At 37.5% G+C, this 17,744-nt stretch overlaps 1 protein-coding gene across 10 annotated transcripts in view; it reads left to right on the top strand.

The window, feature by feature from the left end:
• The window catches only part of PPP4R1 (protein phosphatase 4 regulatory subunit 1), a 67,686-nt gene that overhangs the window by 13,911 nt on the left and 36,031 nt on the right, over positions 1 to 17,744 (top strand). For 4 of the 10 annotated variants that reach the window (XM_074821970.1, XM_074821999.1, XM_074822008.1 and 1 more), the window contains 2 exons: positions 2,144 to 2,279; positions 10,974 to 11,080. In XM_074821970.1, coding sequence (XP_074678071.1) covers positions 2,144 to 2,279; positions 10,974 to 11,080 — 243 coding nt within the window. Of the gene's footprint in view, positions 1 to 2,143; positions 2,280 to 7,732; positions 7,775 to 9,372; positions 9,416 to 10,973; positions 11,081 to 17,744 lie in introns of those variants that run through there. The other 6 variants (XM_074821989.1, XM_074821978.1, XM_074822027.1 and 3 more) reach the window with 5 other exon arrangements.

Raw genomic sequence — 17,744 nt, 5'->3', positions numbered from 1 at the left:
GACAGGATGCATGGGAATGGTTCAAAGCTGTGTCCATCAGGGCAAGTTTAGACTGGACATGAGGAAGTATTTCTTTACTGAGAGGGTGGTCAAACACTGGAACAGGCATTCTAGAGAGGTGGTCTGTTGCCCAAGCCTGTCAGTGTTTAAGAAGCATTTGGACAATGCCCTTAATAACATGCTTTAACTTTTGGTTAGCCCTGAAATAGTCAGGCAGTTGGACTAGATGATTGTTGTAGTTACCTTCAACTAAAATAGTCTAGTCTAAAAAGACTAGTCTGTGCAAGAAAGGTGCGTGGCATAACTATAAACATAGGAAAACCTCTGGTTTCAGTTGGATCAGTGGGTTGAATTAAAGGCCTATGAACTTGTCAAAGGATGTAGCCTGTTACTTGTTAATCTAGCATAAAATCCTTCCTTGCATTGAGGGAATTTTTACCTTCCTCCCAACCTTTCCTGTGAAAATAAAACTGATTCTTGCAAAAAACCCAAAACAAACCTAAAAAACCCCAACCAACCCCACAAATTCAAACGAAACACAGGTTTGAAACAGTTGTGTAAACCTGGCATTGCTAAGTGCTTTCCCTTTGTGCTGCAATAGCTTTCTGCGGCTGACCTTTCAAGTCTTCCCTTCCTCCCTCCCGCAGTTTGTTATCCTCTACCTTAGGTGTATCCAAGAACACTATTTCCTCTCCCCAAATAGCTCTTCCATCTGCTTTGACTCGCAGCTCCTTGCATGCTTTTTTTCCTTGCCCCTATCTCCCAGATTCTTCTTATGCACTTGCTCTTTTCTCATCACTTCTTAATTTGATTTCTGGCAAGGATTTGATGTCCTATCAGCAACTGCAGAATTTGGACCCTCTTTCAGGGATGGGATTTATTTATGACCAATTAAGCAATGTCCATTGATTCTCTACCTAGAAAATGGGAGAAATAGTTTATTGGCAAAGGGATGCTGTTAACTCAGTTTAGGTCTAAAAATATTACTCTTCTAGAGAAGTTTGGTGTTAAATCTTTTGACATTAGAAATATGTTAAGGAAGACATTCAGAAGATGGTAGCTGCTTGTGTATTCTGAATGTTGAAGATAATGATTCAATGTCTGATAACCAATTTATGTAACATAGCTACCATAATTGTATGGAAGGTAAGAGGAGTATAATCTTTCTTCTTTCCTTTATAGAGTTCACTTTAAAAAAAAAAAAAAATCATTGTTGGACTTCTAGATCTCTTTTGTCTTCTATCAATCTCTATTTGCCAGTTTTCAAAAGGCTTTTCAGAGAAACTTGGCTAGGCTGAAGAATAGTTGTAGTATACTGTAGTGTTGTATTTTCAGGAGTAAAGCGGGTGACCTGGGATAGTTCTTGCAACTAAATGATTGCATTTGCAGGCTAAGGTGTGTGCTTGTTATGGGACTGAGTTTTGGGCAGTTTAGAGGGCATATAGAAGCTAAAAGAGGTCATAGTTCAAATTCTAATTTTTCAAGCAGCTCTGCAGAGTAGGGATGGACCCCTTTTCCACTTCATTGTGGTTCCATGTTGATAAAGGTGTCTGTTTATATAAAGTTCCCTATTGATATACTGGTTAATAATTATGCAGTAGGTGAGTTGTACCTATTTTATTTGGTAGTTGCATATAGCAGTACACATCTGAACTTTTTAACATGCTTATTAATTTAAATTATTTTCTTTTTAAAAAAACCTTTTTTTTTTTTTGTTCTGTTAGATGATGATGTATAAACTCTTTATCTCTGGGTTAATTGCAGCTGTGATTTTAGTCTATGTGTCCTCAAAAAGCTGCCTTTAGAACTAGCTAAAAGTTATTTGCTTGATAAAAATATAAGGTATAAAAATACTGTTAGCTAAAAATATCATGAACCTTGGATGTTTAGTGAAACTTCATATTTGGGAATTTAGAGAAAATTACTCAAAATCCATTTAGTCCAATTTATACATCATCAATCACTCTTGTATAGGAGAGGCTTTGTGAGGGTTGCAGAAAGCTAGGGGGAACGATATAGAGCAGTGAGTAAATGTGTTGTCAGTGGGATCTTGCCTAGACTTCTGTGTTTCAGACCAACAACAGACATCATTTTAGTGTTAAACTACTGTGATTATAAGGAATATTTCTGATGTCTCTGATAGTTGGTGTGGATGACTACAGCTCAGAGTCTGATGTGATTATTATACCTTCAGCCCTGGACTTTGTCTCACAAGATGAAATGTTGACGCCTTTGGGAAGACTGGACAAGTACGCTGCAAGTGAGAACATATTTAACAGGTATGCTTTTTAATGTCCCATCTGGCTAACGGTATGCAAACTATTCATCTGATTCAAATCTGCCTAAAGTTAATTTCCCTGAAATACAAATAATTCAAAAAAATCGAACTACTTCACAAAATTCTTCATTTTCCACTCTTCTGTTTGCTGATACTCCTAGTTACAGAGAGCAAAAGATTAATGATAACAGAAAAACGTTTACTTATCTTTTAAGCAACTCTAGTTCAGGACTTCTTGAACCTTTTCATTAATTGGACCACATACTTTTAGGTTTTTTTGTGGATGCTAACATTCCTGTTGGCACAGGAATATAATAGTAAACTGTATCCATAACTGTGTGGAAAGTGACTTTATAGAAAATACTTCTTGGAAGGTCAGGGGAGGATAATGATCAGCACTGTATTGCCAGAGGAACCCAAGAAATGTTCTTCAGGATCATCCTCATCCACAGTTTACAGTTTGGGTGTTGCTGCTTCTGGTTATTGAAAATAAAAAACTGCTAAAAGAAAGTCTTGTCCAGTAATACTGTGGTCTGCATTTCCCCCTTTTTATTTCTGTAATGCCACTGAGCTAGTTTTTTTCATTTAAAAGTACAGGTATTGTCTGTCTGAAGTACGTTACATACCCCCCCCCCCCCCCCCCCATCCCCTGCACACAGGTACTCTGCAATAAAGAAATTCAAAACCAGCATTTATTTTAATTGTAACTGTAAGCAGTTACAAGATCACAGAAATGCATAAAATATGTTAAGGTTGAGGTTTTCTGGTGTTTTATTTTAATGTAGTTTAGTTTGGACTCCAAATAAATATTTAATAAAGCATGTTTGCTTTTATGTTGAATTCTTCAGTAGTATGCAGAAGATAAGTCTATGATCAACCACCACGTAGGTTAGTCTCTCTTTGTTCATGATCTCAGTTCTGTAAGAACTTAGTCCTGTGCTTAACTTTAGTCACGTGAAGTGTACTTAAAATTCCGTACTACATGTATGAACATACCCCATTTGGAAGGTTTTCATTCTGATTGAACTGAAGCTAACAATTATAGAATGGTTTCTCTTATTTCCTGCATAAATCTGTATGCATAAATTAGTTCTGAGATGTCTGATTTCAAAGTTTTCTGTTTTCCTGAAATCCAAAGTTTTTTACAATTTGAGATATGAAATCAGCAATTTGCCAACCAGGAGAGAGTTTTTTTTGTGTTTGACTTTTCACGGGGAGGGAGGGAAGAGAAGCCTTTAGGGGGCTATAGGTGATAATTTTGTAGTAAAAGCCAGTACAGAGGAGAACAAACTCAGAAACTCAAGTTGAGTGGCTTGAATTTTAAACATGAATAGTGGTCCTAATATTTACTTGCCTGTTTAAGAAAAAACTCTCTCTGAGTCTCAGTATGGATTGCATGGGGTGTGGGGCATGCATAAGCTTGAAATCTTTTTGATGACGCTGTCCAGCTTTATGCATCCTGTGCTTGCCTGTGCTTTCTGCAGGGGAAGATGGGTGGAGTAGCTATAGTTTTCCCTGGATTTTCTTTTGTGTTTGCTTCTTTTGGGGTTTTTTGCTGGTATAAACATGTTGTTTAATTCTAGCTCTCTTTGTAGGCCTACTGTGTAACGTAGCATAAGAAAATATGGGATATAGCATATGATAGCCAGTAGTGATAGAATGTAAGTAGCAGTTATATCACTTACAGTGATAGTGAGTAACTATTGCAGGCAGTTTGTGATGGTTCAGCATTAGTCAGTCTCAGGAATAATTGGAGAGATTTTTGCTAGATAGACAAACTGGAGCATTTCATAGGGAAAAGGTAAGAATAAGCAACGTAAATGTATTCTGATTTATATATCTTAGTATATTCACATCCAGTGACTTATGTGTAGTTTAACATTATATTACAAATGAGTTAATGTTTTGGTTGTTTTTGTGACCTTGAACCTGCATTTTTGTGGAAACTTCAAGTTATAGATGCCCAAACCCTTGAAACATAATCATTGAGCCTGGGTAAATTAGGGTAAGATTTTTTTTTTTTCCCTTTAAATGAATGAATTTGCTTTTAGTGTGGGTTTTTTTTTTTTTTAAATCTTTAAATTTCATTTTCAGTATTTCTCTTTGCGTTTTGTTTTTATTATAATTTTCTATCTGGTTAGTCATCTACATATGTATCATATTTGCAGTGTGTGATTATACTGAATGATTAAAGTGAAGTGATTTTTAACAATTGCTACAAAAGCCTAGTCTCCTTTGAGTCAATTCCTTGAGCACTCGTGATTTCTCAGCTGGTGTCTGAAGGCCCAAGCCAGTTGCTCTGAGATGGAAATGGATCTGTGTCTACATCCTAAGAAGTTTTAGCAGATCATGATTTGGAACTTGCAAATAAGAATTGCTTCTTATTTTAAATATGTATGATTTTTGACAGGATGAACTGAAAAAAGAGTGAGGTAGGGAATCCTTTAACAGCTTTCGAAATGGTGAAAGGAGCTGCTGTGTGACAATTTTTGGCATGTTACTGTCTACATCCTCACTCTTAAGTGTTGCTGATCGACGCCACAGATGTTGTCTTAGTCTGAGAATGGAGTGGAATCTGACACTTATTAGAATAAAAGACCCCTCTTGTATCTGAAGACCAAGGCAAGTGGGACTCTGGTTATGGTTTCATTAATGAGGAGGCAGCCTCCAGACCAGATTTGAGAAGCATCTCTGGCCATATGCCTTAATAATCCAATTTCATATTGCAGCAAGAGTAGATGCCGAGCAGAAAGCCAAGACGTCACCCTGAAACACAAGGTCTCCTTGTGTCTGGTAGCACTGGTTTGTGTGCATGCATGCATGGATGAAGACTCACTTTTTGCTATTTGCTTTAAAAACCAATTGCTGGTGCAGATTGGACCGTAGCTTCTGTCTCTTCTCATTTTAAAAATCCTCTGTGGGTTTTCCTGAGCTTTATTGCCATTAACTTGCTTCCATTCCTCATTAAGAAGGCTCAGAAGTATGCAACACGCACCAATAGATCTGTTCTAATAGTGAGGCAGTTCCTGAACAACAGACCCTTCCTTCTGATCAGCCTACTTTTTGAGGAATTGTTGTTGCCCTTTCTCTTCAAACCAAAGCAGATCTTGGCAACAGACTCTCATTCATCAGTATGATCAGTCTTGGCTATCAAGACTATACCTACATATCAATGTTGATATTTTTAAGCTATTCTCTTGCCATGCTCCTTTGTGTTCTGAAGTACTACTTTGCTTTTCCCTTGGGAGAATACCTGATGTCTTTTGAAATAGCTTTTTTTAAAAAGTTTAACTTCAAAATACTCATAGAACAGCACTCAGCAGTAACTGAGGATATATTGGATCTCAAAGAGGGATTAAGCATAGGTGTGTGTACTCCCATACAGTTTATCGGTAGCACTTTGGCTATCTACAGTGTAGCTAAAGATTTGGCCTAAAGCATTCTGGGTAACTTGTCTCTTTTGGCTAAAAGATATGCTCCTCTGACTTCAAGGCATAGACATGTGGTTTCTGATATGGTCAGTAGAAGGTGGCCTTCTTGCTTTCTAGACTCGAGGTGGAAGAGAGATTGGCATCAGAAAGCAGACTGTACCACGTGTGACAATGAATTATTTTAATGTGGTTATCTGATTCCTGACTCCAACAGTTGCAATATAAACTTTGGTTTTACATGTCTGTGATTCTGGAAAATAGTCTAGAAGGCTTTAGAATATATGCTCTGTTTCGGGAACTGAGAAATCAATTTATTTCCAAGGAATTAAGGGTAACAATTTCTTAAATGTATCAGGGCTATACCATAAGCCTTTCCAGTTCTCCACTCCCTTTTGCAGAGTCAAGAATGTAATTTTACTGTGTATTTAGAAACTAGGACTTGCATGCAGAAGGTACTCCCACTAAAACAGAAGAATGCTGTTTTCATCCCTCTGTGCTGTAATGCACGTCAAAAACCTAAGACAGTATGTATGGTGGGATGTTGTGAATCTTATCAAGACCTTCCTGAAGTGTAAGAAATTCCCTTGCCTTATTTTAATTTAGTATGATCAGATTATAACCAATAGGTTAATAGAGAATTTGGTTATCCACAGCTGCAGGATTTTTTTTTCCCCAGTCACTTTCCTTCTGTCTATGCAGCCTTAGCCCAGTGTAAACTTTCTTTTTTTGGGGTATTTGTTGAGTACTGACAGTAAGGAAATGCCAAACTCATACCAAAGCCATGCAGGTGAAACTGGTGGCATTCATTCTGACTAGGACACTTCTCATCAGTTCAGGATAAATTAGGTTATTTCTCTTAATCTGTAACTCTCCTTTCCTCTGTTTTCATGTTCCAGTATTTCTGAGCCCACTGTATGTCAAAGACTAAAATTTAGTAAAAATGAAACAAACATCAAAACATGGGGTTTTTTTTGCACAGATTGGCAGATATGTGCATACCAAATAGATGACTTAAGTTTAACTTTCACAATATAGATCGAGAAAGTTTATCTTGTAAGTGTACATTAAAATGATATAAGCTGAACTACCAAAGGACAGCATTTTCCCAAAGCACTAAGAAGTCTTAATCACTTCAACAATACTGAATTGTACCTCTGTGTATTTAGCCTTTCTTCTCAAGAAGGGTACAAAGATGTTGATTTCAAAATTAGGAGGTTATTCAGAATACCTTCTGAGATTGTTTGGGGAAAACAGTGCCAAGCTAAGTTACTACTGCCAATACTCACTTAAACATGAAATGTCATCAAATCTTGATTTAGAAGTTCTGCAAAAATGGGAGAAGAAAAAATTATCTTCTCTCCTCTTCTTTCTCTTTTTTTCCTTAACGTATGCTTACTATCTAAATGCGCTCCTTGTGCAGATGAACTCGTTTATATTCTATAGTAGAAATTTATTTAAAGGGCTAATGATGGTGATTAGTACACGGTAATTATACCACTTAAGACTCCCAATATTGATTCCAAATAAGGTCAAAGGAGTATATAAGGGGTTTGAGCCAAGCAAAGATATTTATAGCTCTTCTTGGTGTACATTGTTACAAATCCTAATTATGTCCATGCATGCCAAGTCTTCAAAATATCTGTCCCCTGCATGTGGACATAAAGGCAGGGTTTTTGTAATCTATTCCCATTTTATCCTGCTGCTAACTGTGGTGAAGTGTACCTACAAGATATCCTAACTATCAGCTTTTCTGCCATCAGACAAGCTCTCCCCATGCATTCTCATGAAAACTTGAATTTTGCTAATTATCCTCCACTTCTGCACGTAATAGCTGAAGCGCTTGTACTGCATGCTACATTCCAGCCTTTGACCTCTGCCCTTTCTCTGGCCTGTAAGTTGTTTAACAGATAAATAGATGCATTGCTGCTTAGATGGCAGTTGTATACCATAGGTATGTATGGTGAATAAATAATTTTCTTTGAGAGTTCACAGCTGTAGGTTATTGATTTGAAGCCTCACTTGACAGAGCAGCTAGCAAAAGTCTCTTTGGACCTGGAGGAATCAGGTATGAGATCTGATGGAATGGGCAAGAAGATGCAATTCTGTGAGTTGTTGCAATGAAGACAACTCTGCTAGTACTGAGAATGTGTAAAGGTAGAGTTCTTAGTGGAGCTTGGTATCTCATTAGAGGCAAGCACTGCACAAACCCAAGCCAGTGGCAGGAAGGAAATGGCAAGAAACCATTAATCCTAGCCCCAAGTCATGCCCTGATAACCAGGAGTAATGTATAGTGAGAGAATGTATGCCATTGAAATAATTTACATGGTCAGCATTGACGTTGGTGAAGTAATTTCTGTTACATATGTACTTGAAGGAGTCTGTACTTGAAGTCTGATTCCCTGTTAGTATGCAGCTTATCGGGATATGTCATTATCCCTAGAGGAAACCTGCATCTCTTTTTCCTTCTCAGAGGAGGTATCTCCTTGCCTCTTGAGCATGAACTATGTCTGCCTATTTTTGTTTTTTCTGTGTCTAGATCAGACAGGTCATCCTTCAGAGCTGTTGCAATTTCACAAATGCTTACCTGGTACTTCCCTGGCAAGTTGCTGGGCAAGCTACTGCTTGCCTTATGTTATGCTACTATGCATTGATAGTTCATTGCAGTCCTTTGTTGTAGGCTTTTTGTAGCTCAATCGCCAAGGCTTGCATAAAAAGGAAGCTCAGACTGATAGAGCACTGGGGACCCAGGCTTACTCTCCTCTCCAGTAAGCGGAGCATGTTGAAGCGTGAGCTTGTAGGGCTCAAGTCATTCTGCATTAGTTGCCTCCATGTGGCAAATGCACAAGGTAGGTTTAGCTCTGTGACCTATGTTTGCACCTTGGAGGCAAAAGAATAATTTTGGCAGATTGTTGGGGATAGTGGCAGAGCTAGGTCAGAGCCTGTAATGCTTAGAGGGCATGAGTGGACATAATCTCCCAGAACACTGAATGGATGGAGTTACGAGATTACCCTGTCATTACTGGCTGTCTACACAGTTAAGTTTTCTAAAGAGAGCTTAGCTTGCCCTGTTGCCTTTTGTTGTAATGCTTTTTACCAGAATCTGCTAAATGTAAAAGTAGATCCATTGATTCCTTTACAAGCCAAAGGAGGAAATGCCATCTGGATGCAGGTGGGGGGCCATCTTCTATATTTAGTCCAGGGAAAAAATTGAATGTCCCTTCTTAACTTGGAGTGGATTTAATAACTAAGTCATATCTACTTCAGGCGAGGATTTGTGGTTTTGTCTCTTCCTCTTGAGTAGAAGGTTTGTGGTCTTCAGCTTACAGGTTGGCTACTTCTGCATAGCCATCTGTCCAACTCCAGGAACTAGTAAAGACTTACTGTGGGATCCAGCCACCACAGTTCAGGATACTGCTAACAAAGCTCTGTGAGGAGATAAGTCTGCTCAAAATTCCCAACATAGCAGGGCACTATTCCATAGTCTCCAGGAGCCAGTTGGGATGTAGTGCTGTTTATTCTGGTTCCTTACTTGCTGAAAGCAACTCAGTGGGTCGGTTGACTTGTCTCTTGCTTTCCAAGATTACGTTTAATATGTGGGAGACACACGTGTCCAAGCAGGCTGGTTTATGAAATATGCTTCATCTGTTCCTCTTCTCTTTTCAGAGGTGTCCAGCCCTTTAAAAGACCAAGTCAACTCTGCTTCTAGGTTAGTGTGTCACGTAGTCTGTTTCCCTTTATTAGGATGTTGTTAGCTGAACTTCCAACTGCATGTCAAGATCTCTGCTGAGAGGTGTTGCACTCTTCTTCTACCAAGTTGAAAAGAATGAGGGAGAGGAAATTTGTTAAAGGCAAACAGTTTTTTGCAGTTTGTTTTTTGGAGGATTTTGTTCATCCGTGTGTTAAAACAGTTTAGTTTAAGATAGTTTTGCAAGTGGTCAGTGTGAAATGTTTAAATTACTAATTTTCAGTTTTAGAAATATAGAAAAGTCTTCTTAGCTTTGGGACTTCATGAAAACCTACTGTATTTCTCTGCATGGAATTGTAAAGTTCTCAAGCTTCCCCCATACACTAGGAATGTCACCATCTGTTTCTTACCAGTTTGTGACGATCGCTCACATTCACCATTTTTAGTGAACATGATCAAGTTTAGCTATGCTTCTGCTCTTGTCTACAGCACTGTTGTTTGTCAACAATGCTTATATCTAGGCTACATCCTAACAGTGTTTGTGTCAATCAGTTCTGGAAATATCTGGCACTTGACTCTTGCTTCAGCATTTTGATAAATTGCTTTGGGGCAGTATAAGAGCTAGAAGCATGTTGGACGCTGTTCCTTGGCCCGTTCCGCTGTTGGGATAATCCTGCTAGCTCTCTGAACTGATGTGCAACCCACATTGTCCCAAAGGGTGGAAAAAAAAAAAGTTACAGCACTGCAGGCTGTTGTTGAGGAGAAAGGTTGATTGCTATGCATTGCCAGCTGTATTGTTTAAAAACTTAAGGTTTAGGGCTCTCTAGGTAACTGATGGGTTTTGCACCATAGGCTGCAGCAGAACCTTAGAGGACAAAGCCCCAAATATTACTATATCTTGTCACTGACAAGTTAATCCTCAGAAAAATTTCTCATACATTAGAAGCTGTAACTGAGTTGATTCTGACTTGTTGCATATTTTCGTAATGTTTCATTTTCTACTTTGCTTAATGTAGGTCCCAAGTGCATATGTACCAGTGCATTTTATTTTCACAGTATATACCCATTGCTCTATATAGCATTTGAATGAAGTTTAGCTTCTAAATGTCACTGTTGGTATGTAAATCTTTAACTTGAGTGTTCATGCTTTTGTTTGTGAAATAAGTTAATAACTGTTTAAAACTGTTCTGGCAATAGAGGTGTTGTCTTGCTTTGTATGGAACAAGATAGGGAATTCAGAGGTGGGAGTGAAGGGCTGACACTGACTTGCTAACATTCAGCTCCTGTTTGCCTGCTTGGCAGATGATTACTATTTTTCATCTTTGTGGCTGGTTTCTCTTATCCTTGTAAACCAAAGGGATACTTTTTAATGTTACATTTAAAGTTAACAGTTCTTTAGGATTATGCCAGGTAAGAGAATTAAGAATTCCCAAAGCAGGACTAACTAAGTTTACTAAGTTAAAAGTGAATCTATGTAAAATTTTACTGTTTGGTTTAAGAAACTTTTATGATTGTTCAACTTCTTGGCTGTACTTCTGGACACAAATAATGCTAATTTTTAATCTTTCTTGTAAACTAGGCAAATGGTGGCTCGAAGTTTGCTGGACACTTTGAAGGAAGTCAGTGATGATGAGAGAGATTGTATTGCTGTGTTGGAGAGAATCAGCAGATTAGCTGATGATTCAGGTAGGTAGCATTAAACATTTTACTGGGTTAATAAGGAAAGTCAGAATTGCTGAACCTGTGTTCAGCACAGGCCCAGTATGTTCTTTCTTGTCTTCAATATTCGAAGTAGGCTTCTGCAAATACAATAAAATGCTGTAAAATTTCCTTTCGTTAAATCATCCTCCCAAAGATAACTTTTTCCTGGCTATTTTCCTCAACAGAATTAGTCTCCTTCAAAATGTAGGATTACCACTTTCCATCAGTACATTTTTTGAATAACTTTTACTACGTACTTTAGCTACTCAGCAGTTCTACATTTTTAGATTTGTAGATAGATTTCTTGTCTTGAAAAGAATCTTGCAAAACGTGTGCAAAACTCCTATTGGTTTTGATAGAATTTAAATGCTGAAGCTGTTTGCTTGGTCCCTTTTGGGCAACAATTTGTGAAGATAGGAGAGGCAGCAGGAACTGGTAAGCAAGATGCAGGTACAAGTAATGAGTAAGGGGGCTCTGTAGATACAGAGGGGCTTTTGCTCATGAATATGTTGAGGCTACTGGGTGTTTGGAATAAAAAGCAATGTAGGAGAATAATGACAAACAAATGTGAAAGAAAAGGGGTGCTTAAAAAGTGCCGTGCGAGTGGATTGAAGGGAAAAATGGTGTGGACAGAGCTGCAACAGAATTCCAGGTTGAAGATGCTCTAGAAAGAATTAAAGGCTTGATTTCAACATAGGTAATACTAGTTGAAGCACCAGAAGGAAGGCTTTAGCAGCAAACCATCAGAGAAGATCTGAAGTTCATTCTTTTGTCATTGTAGGAGTGCTATGGAGAGAAACTTGTATTAAATCTTGTATGAGAAGAAAATGTTTCTTCTTTTTAATGTCTGTTAGTTTCTCTCTCTTCTGGAATTGCAGAACATAATGCTTTCCAAGGGCAAAAAGGTATTTTGTGCATTTCTGTTATTCTGTCATTACTGTCTTCATTTAAAATGTACGTTTTTATTTTTCTGAGGGGATGTCCTAGTTTAGCTGGGAAAAATAGCCTGTTGTAAGCATTACATAATTGTATTGAGAACCTCTCCAAGTATTCTTTGAGGGGGAAAAAAAAGTCACTATTCATTTAATATTAAATGTGTCTTTAATTGAGAACAGTGGTGTGCTACTGTTTCTAGAGTGCTTTCCTAGCAGAGCTCTGCTTCTGAAATCTGTATATACAGTGCTTGTTTGCGTGATCATGTTAATAGTTTTGAGCATCAGAAGCTTTCTGAGGCTTCAGCTTTGAAAAATAGGGCTGATGTGTCCAGGGGGAAACAGCCTTGTGCAGCAACTTTGTAGCCTTAGGCTTTTAATTGGTGATCAACTAAGTGTGTCAAATGGAAGTTTGTTTAGGTAGAAATGTAATGGAAGCCAAGAGTTCAGCTCAAATCAATTTGTTTCCTTTAACAAGGGCGGAGTACATTTTTAGTCAGGGTTGGTATTTTCTTAGAGTCAGTAAAAGCAGCATTTCAGGCTTTTCCTGCATTGTAGAAGTTGTCTCAGATACGGCAAACTAGTAACACTGGATTCTGCAGCTGCCCCACAAATTAAATTTCTGCAAACTTAGCTGAGTTTGGTGCCTCGAGCAGTTGCAGTATTGGACTTCACCTGTTTCTGTAAGACAGGTTATTAGAATATCCTTATGTCTTAAACCATGTGAAAATTCATTAGGGAACTAGATCTGATTTGTATCATCTTAATATATGTGTTTGACTGTTATACAAACAACAGCACAGTGGTTTTTGTTTGGCTTTTGTTTTGGAGTTTTGGTGGGAGTTTTTTTTGCTTAAGGCTGCTATTACTAGACTTGTTTTTAATTTTTTTCTTATCTGATGCTTTTTTCCATTTACAATGTTTTTTCCAACTTGTTCTGTAAAACAAAAAAATAACTGAATTTAGAATAAGAAAGCATTATAAAAGTATGTGTGTTTTGACTTGCTTGGTTAGAGCCAGGTATCTGTATTGTTAGAGCCATCCTGGAGTTAAGCCTTCATGTTTAAATGCGTAAATAAATAAAAATGAAAACAAACTTGGGAAGTCAAACTAAATTATGTATAGGTCTTCTTGTTTCTAACAGGTGATACTCATTAGTCTTATGCCTGTTTTTCAACATTTGGAGGAAGTTGTCTTCTCTTGTCAAATCAAGTCACAGAAAGTGAGGTGTTTGGTGGTTTTTTTTGGCAGTAGTTGGTATAATGAGGCTTGACTTGAAGCATGTATGTGAGGTACACGATGTCCGTGCTCTCTTGGTGCTACTTCTGTGTTATCCAAAATAGGGGTAACAGCAGTGAACTAGAAATACCAACTGTCCTAAAGTTGCCTAAGCAGTCCTCTGTCTCGTTAATACTTTGTAACTTCAGAAGTCCTGTAGTTGGGCTGATGTTTTTCAGATGTGGTCTTTGCTTGAAAAAGAAACATCTTTAGGTGGGTTTTTTTAGGGTTTCGTTTGTTTTGTTTTAATTTTTTCTTTGGGTTTTTTGTGCCTTTTTTTTGTTAATTTCTTTCGGTTTTGTGGGGGTTTTTTGGGTTTTTTTATTTTTTTAGTAAATTGGGGCTACAATGAGACAGCCATTTCTGTGTTTTAGAGCAAGAGAATTTCAAAACAGTAATTATTTTTATTCTTCCTGTACTGTGATAACACTTTAAGAAGCTAAATAGCACAACTGAGATGACAAACACTGCATTAATGTGAAATAAAAATTAATCTTTACTAGAAAAAGATCTGTGTCCAAATATATGATTGTAGGATAGAAGGCACAAAAAATCATCAGACTGTGGTTTAGTATGATTGACACAGATCTTGACATACCAACTGGCTAGCAAAGACCTAAATTTTTGGAGGCATCATTGCAAATATCAGCTCTAAAACTATTTTCAAAGAACCGTTGACAAAAAATTCTCAAAGAAATAGCTTTTGGTGGGAACTCATTTGGACTCTTTGAGTAGTGTCTTATATCTCTAATTTATGAAAGTTTCTTTGGGGGGAAGAATTAAATATTGTCTATACCTAAAGAATGCTAAATGATGTTTTAACATCTGTCAGCAGTCAGTGTGCGGGTTGCAGGTAGACAGACTTGTAGTGAAATGTACTTTGTGAAGGAGAGTTCTGACTACTGTTGTGTAAGTGCACGTACAGATGATATAAAGTGGGTCTTCTGACAGGGCAGTTGGGACTTTTTCTAATGAATTAGTTCCATGTTACATGTGGTTTTTCAGCCTTAAGATCAATAGTACTGGGAAACAATATCTACTTCAGGTGATACTGGAAATGAGTTGCTTCCAGTGCTGACAGAACACAGGAATTGCTGTGCCCTGGTATCACGTCCTGCTGTGTGTAAATGGCAGCACAGAATAGCTGTTCCAGTGGAGGAAACCCATCAGCGGCAGTTGGGGAATAATATGCTGCCTTCAACCCCCTGACTTGCCAAAGACACTTATTCTCCAAATCTCAGTTGCTTGGAAGGCTTATTCAGTGTTTGTCTTCATTGCTGTATAGTTGGGTGCTACTGCTAAGTCTGTGATTTAGCTGTGGGGTTTGGGTATTTTTCAGTCATTCCAAAGTCTGGAATTCCCTAGTGTCTTTGGCAGTGAGTTCCCTAGAACAGTTACAGCTGACGTACTTTGTATTGCTTTTGAATCTGCTTTTTAATCACTTTGTAATTTCTCTGTTTCTTTAGGGATGTTAGGTATGGCTTCCCACTTAGACGTTTTTATGGTGTCTTTGAACCTGTAGAAGCCAAGAAGCAGCTTGTCATAGAAGCCCAATGCTTGGCAATGTTAATTTATCCCCCATAAACGCTTGTTAAGAGATAAAATGCTTATCTTAGTGTTAAAACAGTTGGGCCTTCTTCGTTCGCAGATGTAGACTAGCCACAGACTTACACGAGCTTGAACTATCTTCCTTGAACTATAAGGGCCTTATGACTATCTTTTTCACTTGAGTGAATTAGTATAATTCAAACTTTTTTGGTGCTGACTTGTGAATGGCTTATACGATACAAGGCTTCATCATTGTACATGCAAGTATGATTAACTGGCTTTGAAAGTTAGCCTCAGCCAGGATTACTGCATTATTGGCATTTTACTCAGTGCGCTTGCAAGGGGCACAAGAAGCTTTAAATCTTATTTCTGAGGATTCTTTTAGAGGGAGAGTCTTAATTTCTAAATATGTATGGTATTTTAGTGTACTGTGAAATAGATACATGTATGTAGCTTTCTAAAGAAATCATGGGGAAAAAGAAGGTGACTTCCTGAGGACCATCACTTATTTGTTGAATATAAACAACTAGAATTTTTTTCTCCTGAATGAAAAGTAATCTCTTTACTGCATAGAATCGGTTGTAAATGCCATTTGCAAAACAAACTGATTTTAAAAACAATTATTAGACTAATTGGTCATTAAGTTTTGAAGCTATATAATCAGGCTTGATGTGGATGGCCTCACAACCTTGATTACTTAATAGCATGCTTAATCAGTAAGACCATTTCAGTTACTGCTGTTGGTATAGTAAGAGATGCCAACAATACCTGTCAAATAGCACATATTACAGCATTGCATTTAACAAAATCTTCATATTTAAGCAATATTAGTGGGAATGCTAATATTTGCCTTTCCCAGGTGTCCATAGCTCCACCTGTGTTTTCTCCCCTCCTGCATCTTCATGTTTCCACAATTTCCATACCTCTTCTTCCACCTCCTGCTACACTAAGAATTTTTTCCTTTGCTGGATGTGATCATTTTCTGTCTCTCCATGCATCTGATGGATGACTCATGGTGACTTTACCCTCTCTCATTAGTCTGTATTTCACTTCTCGCTCGCTCTGTCAGTCAGTAGTGAAGTACATTTTTGGTTAGTAAGAAAAAAGAACCTGACTACTGAAGCAGCACGTGTGTCAGACACGTCAGTCTTTCTGGTGGACTCCTAAGCTAAAAGGGACATGCTTTGGTTATGGTGTATTTTCACTTGTCTAGATTATCTTTTGTCTTCAAAAAAGGTAGGAAAGTTGGAGGGACAGATGAAACAGGAAGTGAGAGAGATTGAAAGGGAAAATATGGATGACATTAGAGGGAAGAAAAGAGGGGATGGGAAAGTTCTATTTGGGAAAGAAGGGAATGGATAAAGTTTGAGTTGATAAACTGTAGAATTTATTTAAACTTTGTCTTTGATCATGCAAATGACGTTCAGTTTGAGTATAAACGTGCATACAAATCCAGTACTGTCACCGTGCTGTTGGCAGATTGGCATTTTAGTATGCTGTGGACCTTATATTCAGGCTGAATATGGAAATGGGGACCTATGCAAGGGGAATGGCATGGAGGTGTTTTCTGCACTTGTTGTTTCTCTCTAGCACATATAAATCAATATTTTAATTTATGTTTCAGCAAATTTTTTTTTAAAGAATGAAAGTGTAAATGCAAAGCTATGCGCTTACACCTTTACTTCTTACTCACAACCATTAATAAAAACAAATATTAATATTGTTAATATTCAGGTGTACACAAAACATTAATCAAAATTATTGGTTAAAGCAGTATTAACATCACTAGTAACTGTTCTTAATATACACTTTTACAACACACAAACCTTACAGCCTCTCACAAATGTACAGGGAATTGACTGCTGCTTGTATTCCAGAATGGGCATTTGGGATAATGAAAGCTTTGCAGAATTTCTTCTAAATACTGTACATTGTTGCAGAACAAGCTATTGTGAAATAAATCTAGTTGTGAGCTGGCTCTGGAATAATTACTTCATCTACAAATAACTGTTCTGGAGCAATTAATTGGTATTATACTGTGCAGCTCTGCAATAATCCCCTTTTAATTTTCAGTATACAGTTAACTGTGGTGCTTTACTTCATAGCTGAAGTGGAATACAGAGTGAACTGAAACCTCAGCAGGGATGAAATAAACATTACACATTCATATAGGAAAACTAAGTGTATGTGCTGGAGTAGCTAAATGAGTATGTTGGCACTTTGCTTACATGAGAGGTAGTGTCAAATTCTAGGGGAAACTGAAATGTGTTTTCATTGGTGAGGAAGGAACAGTTAATTATTTCTGTGACTTTGGAGTCAGTTTGGGGTGTTGATTTAAATCGTGATTTGTGAAATAGCTAAAACTAAAGCTTGGCACGTGCAGATCAAAGTCTGCCCAGGTTCTGGAGATGTTGATTGGAATATATTGCTGGTTTCATATGGTCTGGACATCGAGAGAGGTAGAACTGCGTAATTTTTATTCTGGCAACTTCTTTTAAAAGTTATTTCACAAACAGAAGAAATGGAAGTCTATTTTCAGTATAATTCTGTATCTAGAGAATACACAAGACCTGACAGAATGAAATAAAGTACTAATGAATGAGAAAGAAGTATGAGTTTGCTTCTGAGATCTAATTTTTTATATTAATATTTCTTTTCAAATTCTTTTGTTTTGATAAGTTGCAGCTTTTTTCTAGTAGCCTGCTACTTTAAGGCGTAGATTTGTACCTTCAGGAGATAGTTTGAAAAGAGCAGCATTTAAAAAAAACTTCCTCTGCCAAACAGAAAAATACTGTTCCAAGCAAATGTTATGGAGAACCTAATTGTACACAGTGATATTCCAGAGTGCCTAAAATAGAAACTTTCAGTCTTGATGTGAAGCAAAATTCTCC

This window comes from Strix aluco, chromosome 1 (genome assembly GCF_031877795.1).
Source record: "Strix aluco isolate bStrAlu1 chromosome 1, bStrAlu1.hap1, whole genome shotgun sequence".
Lineage (NCBI taxonomy): Eukaryota > Metazoa > Chordata > Aves > Strigiformes > Strigidae > Strix > Strix aluco.
Note: the sequence above shows the minus strand (reverse complement) of the source record. Positions and strands in the feature narration are given on the sequence as shown.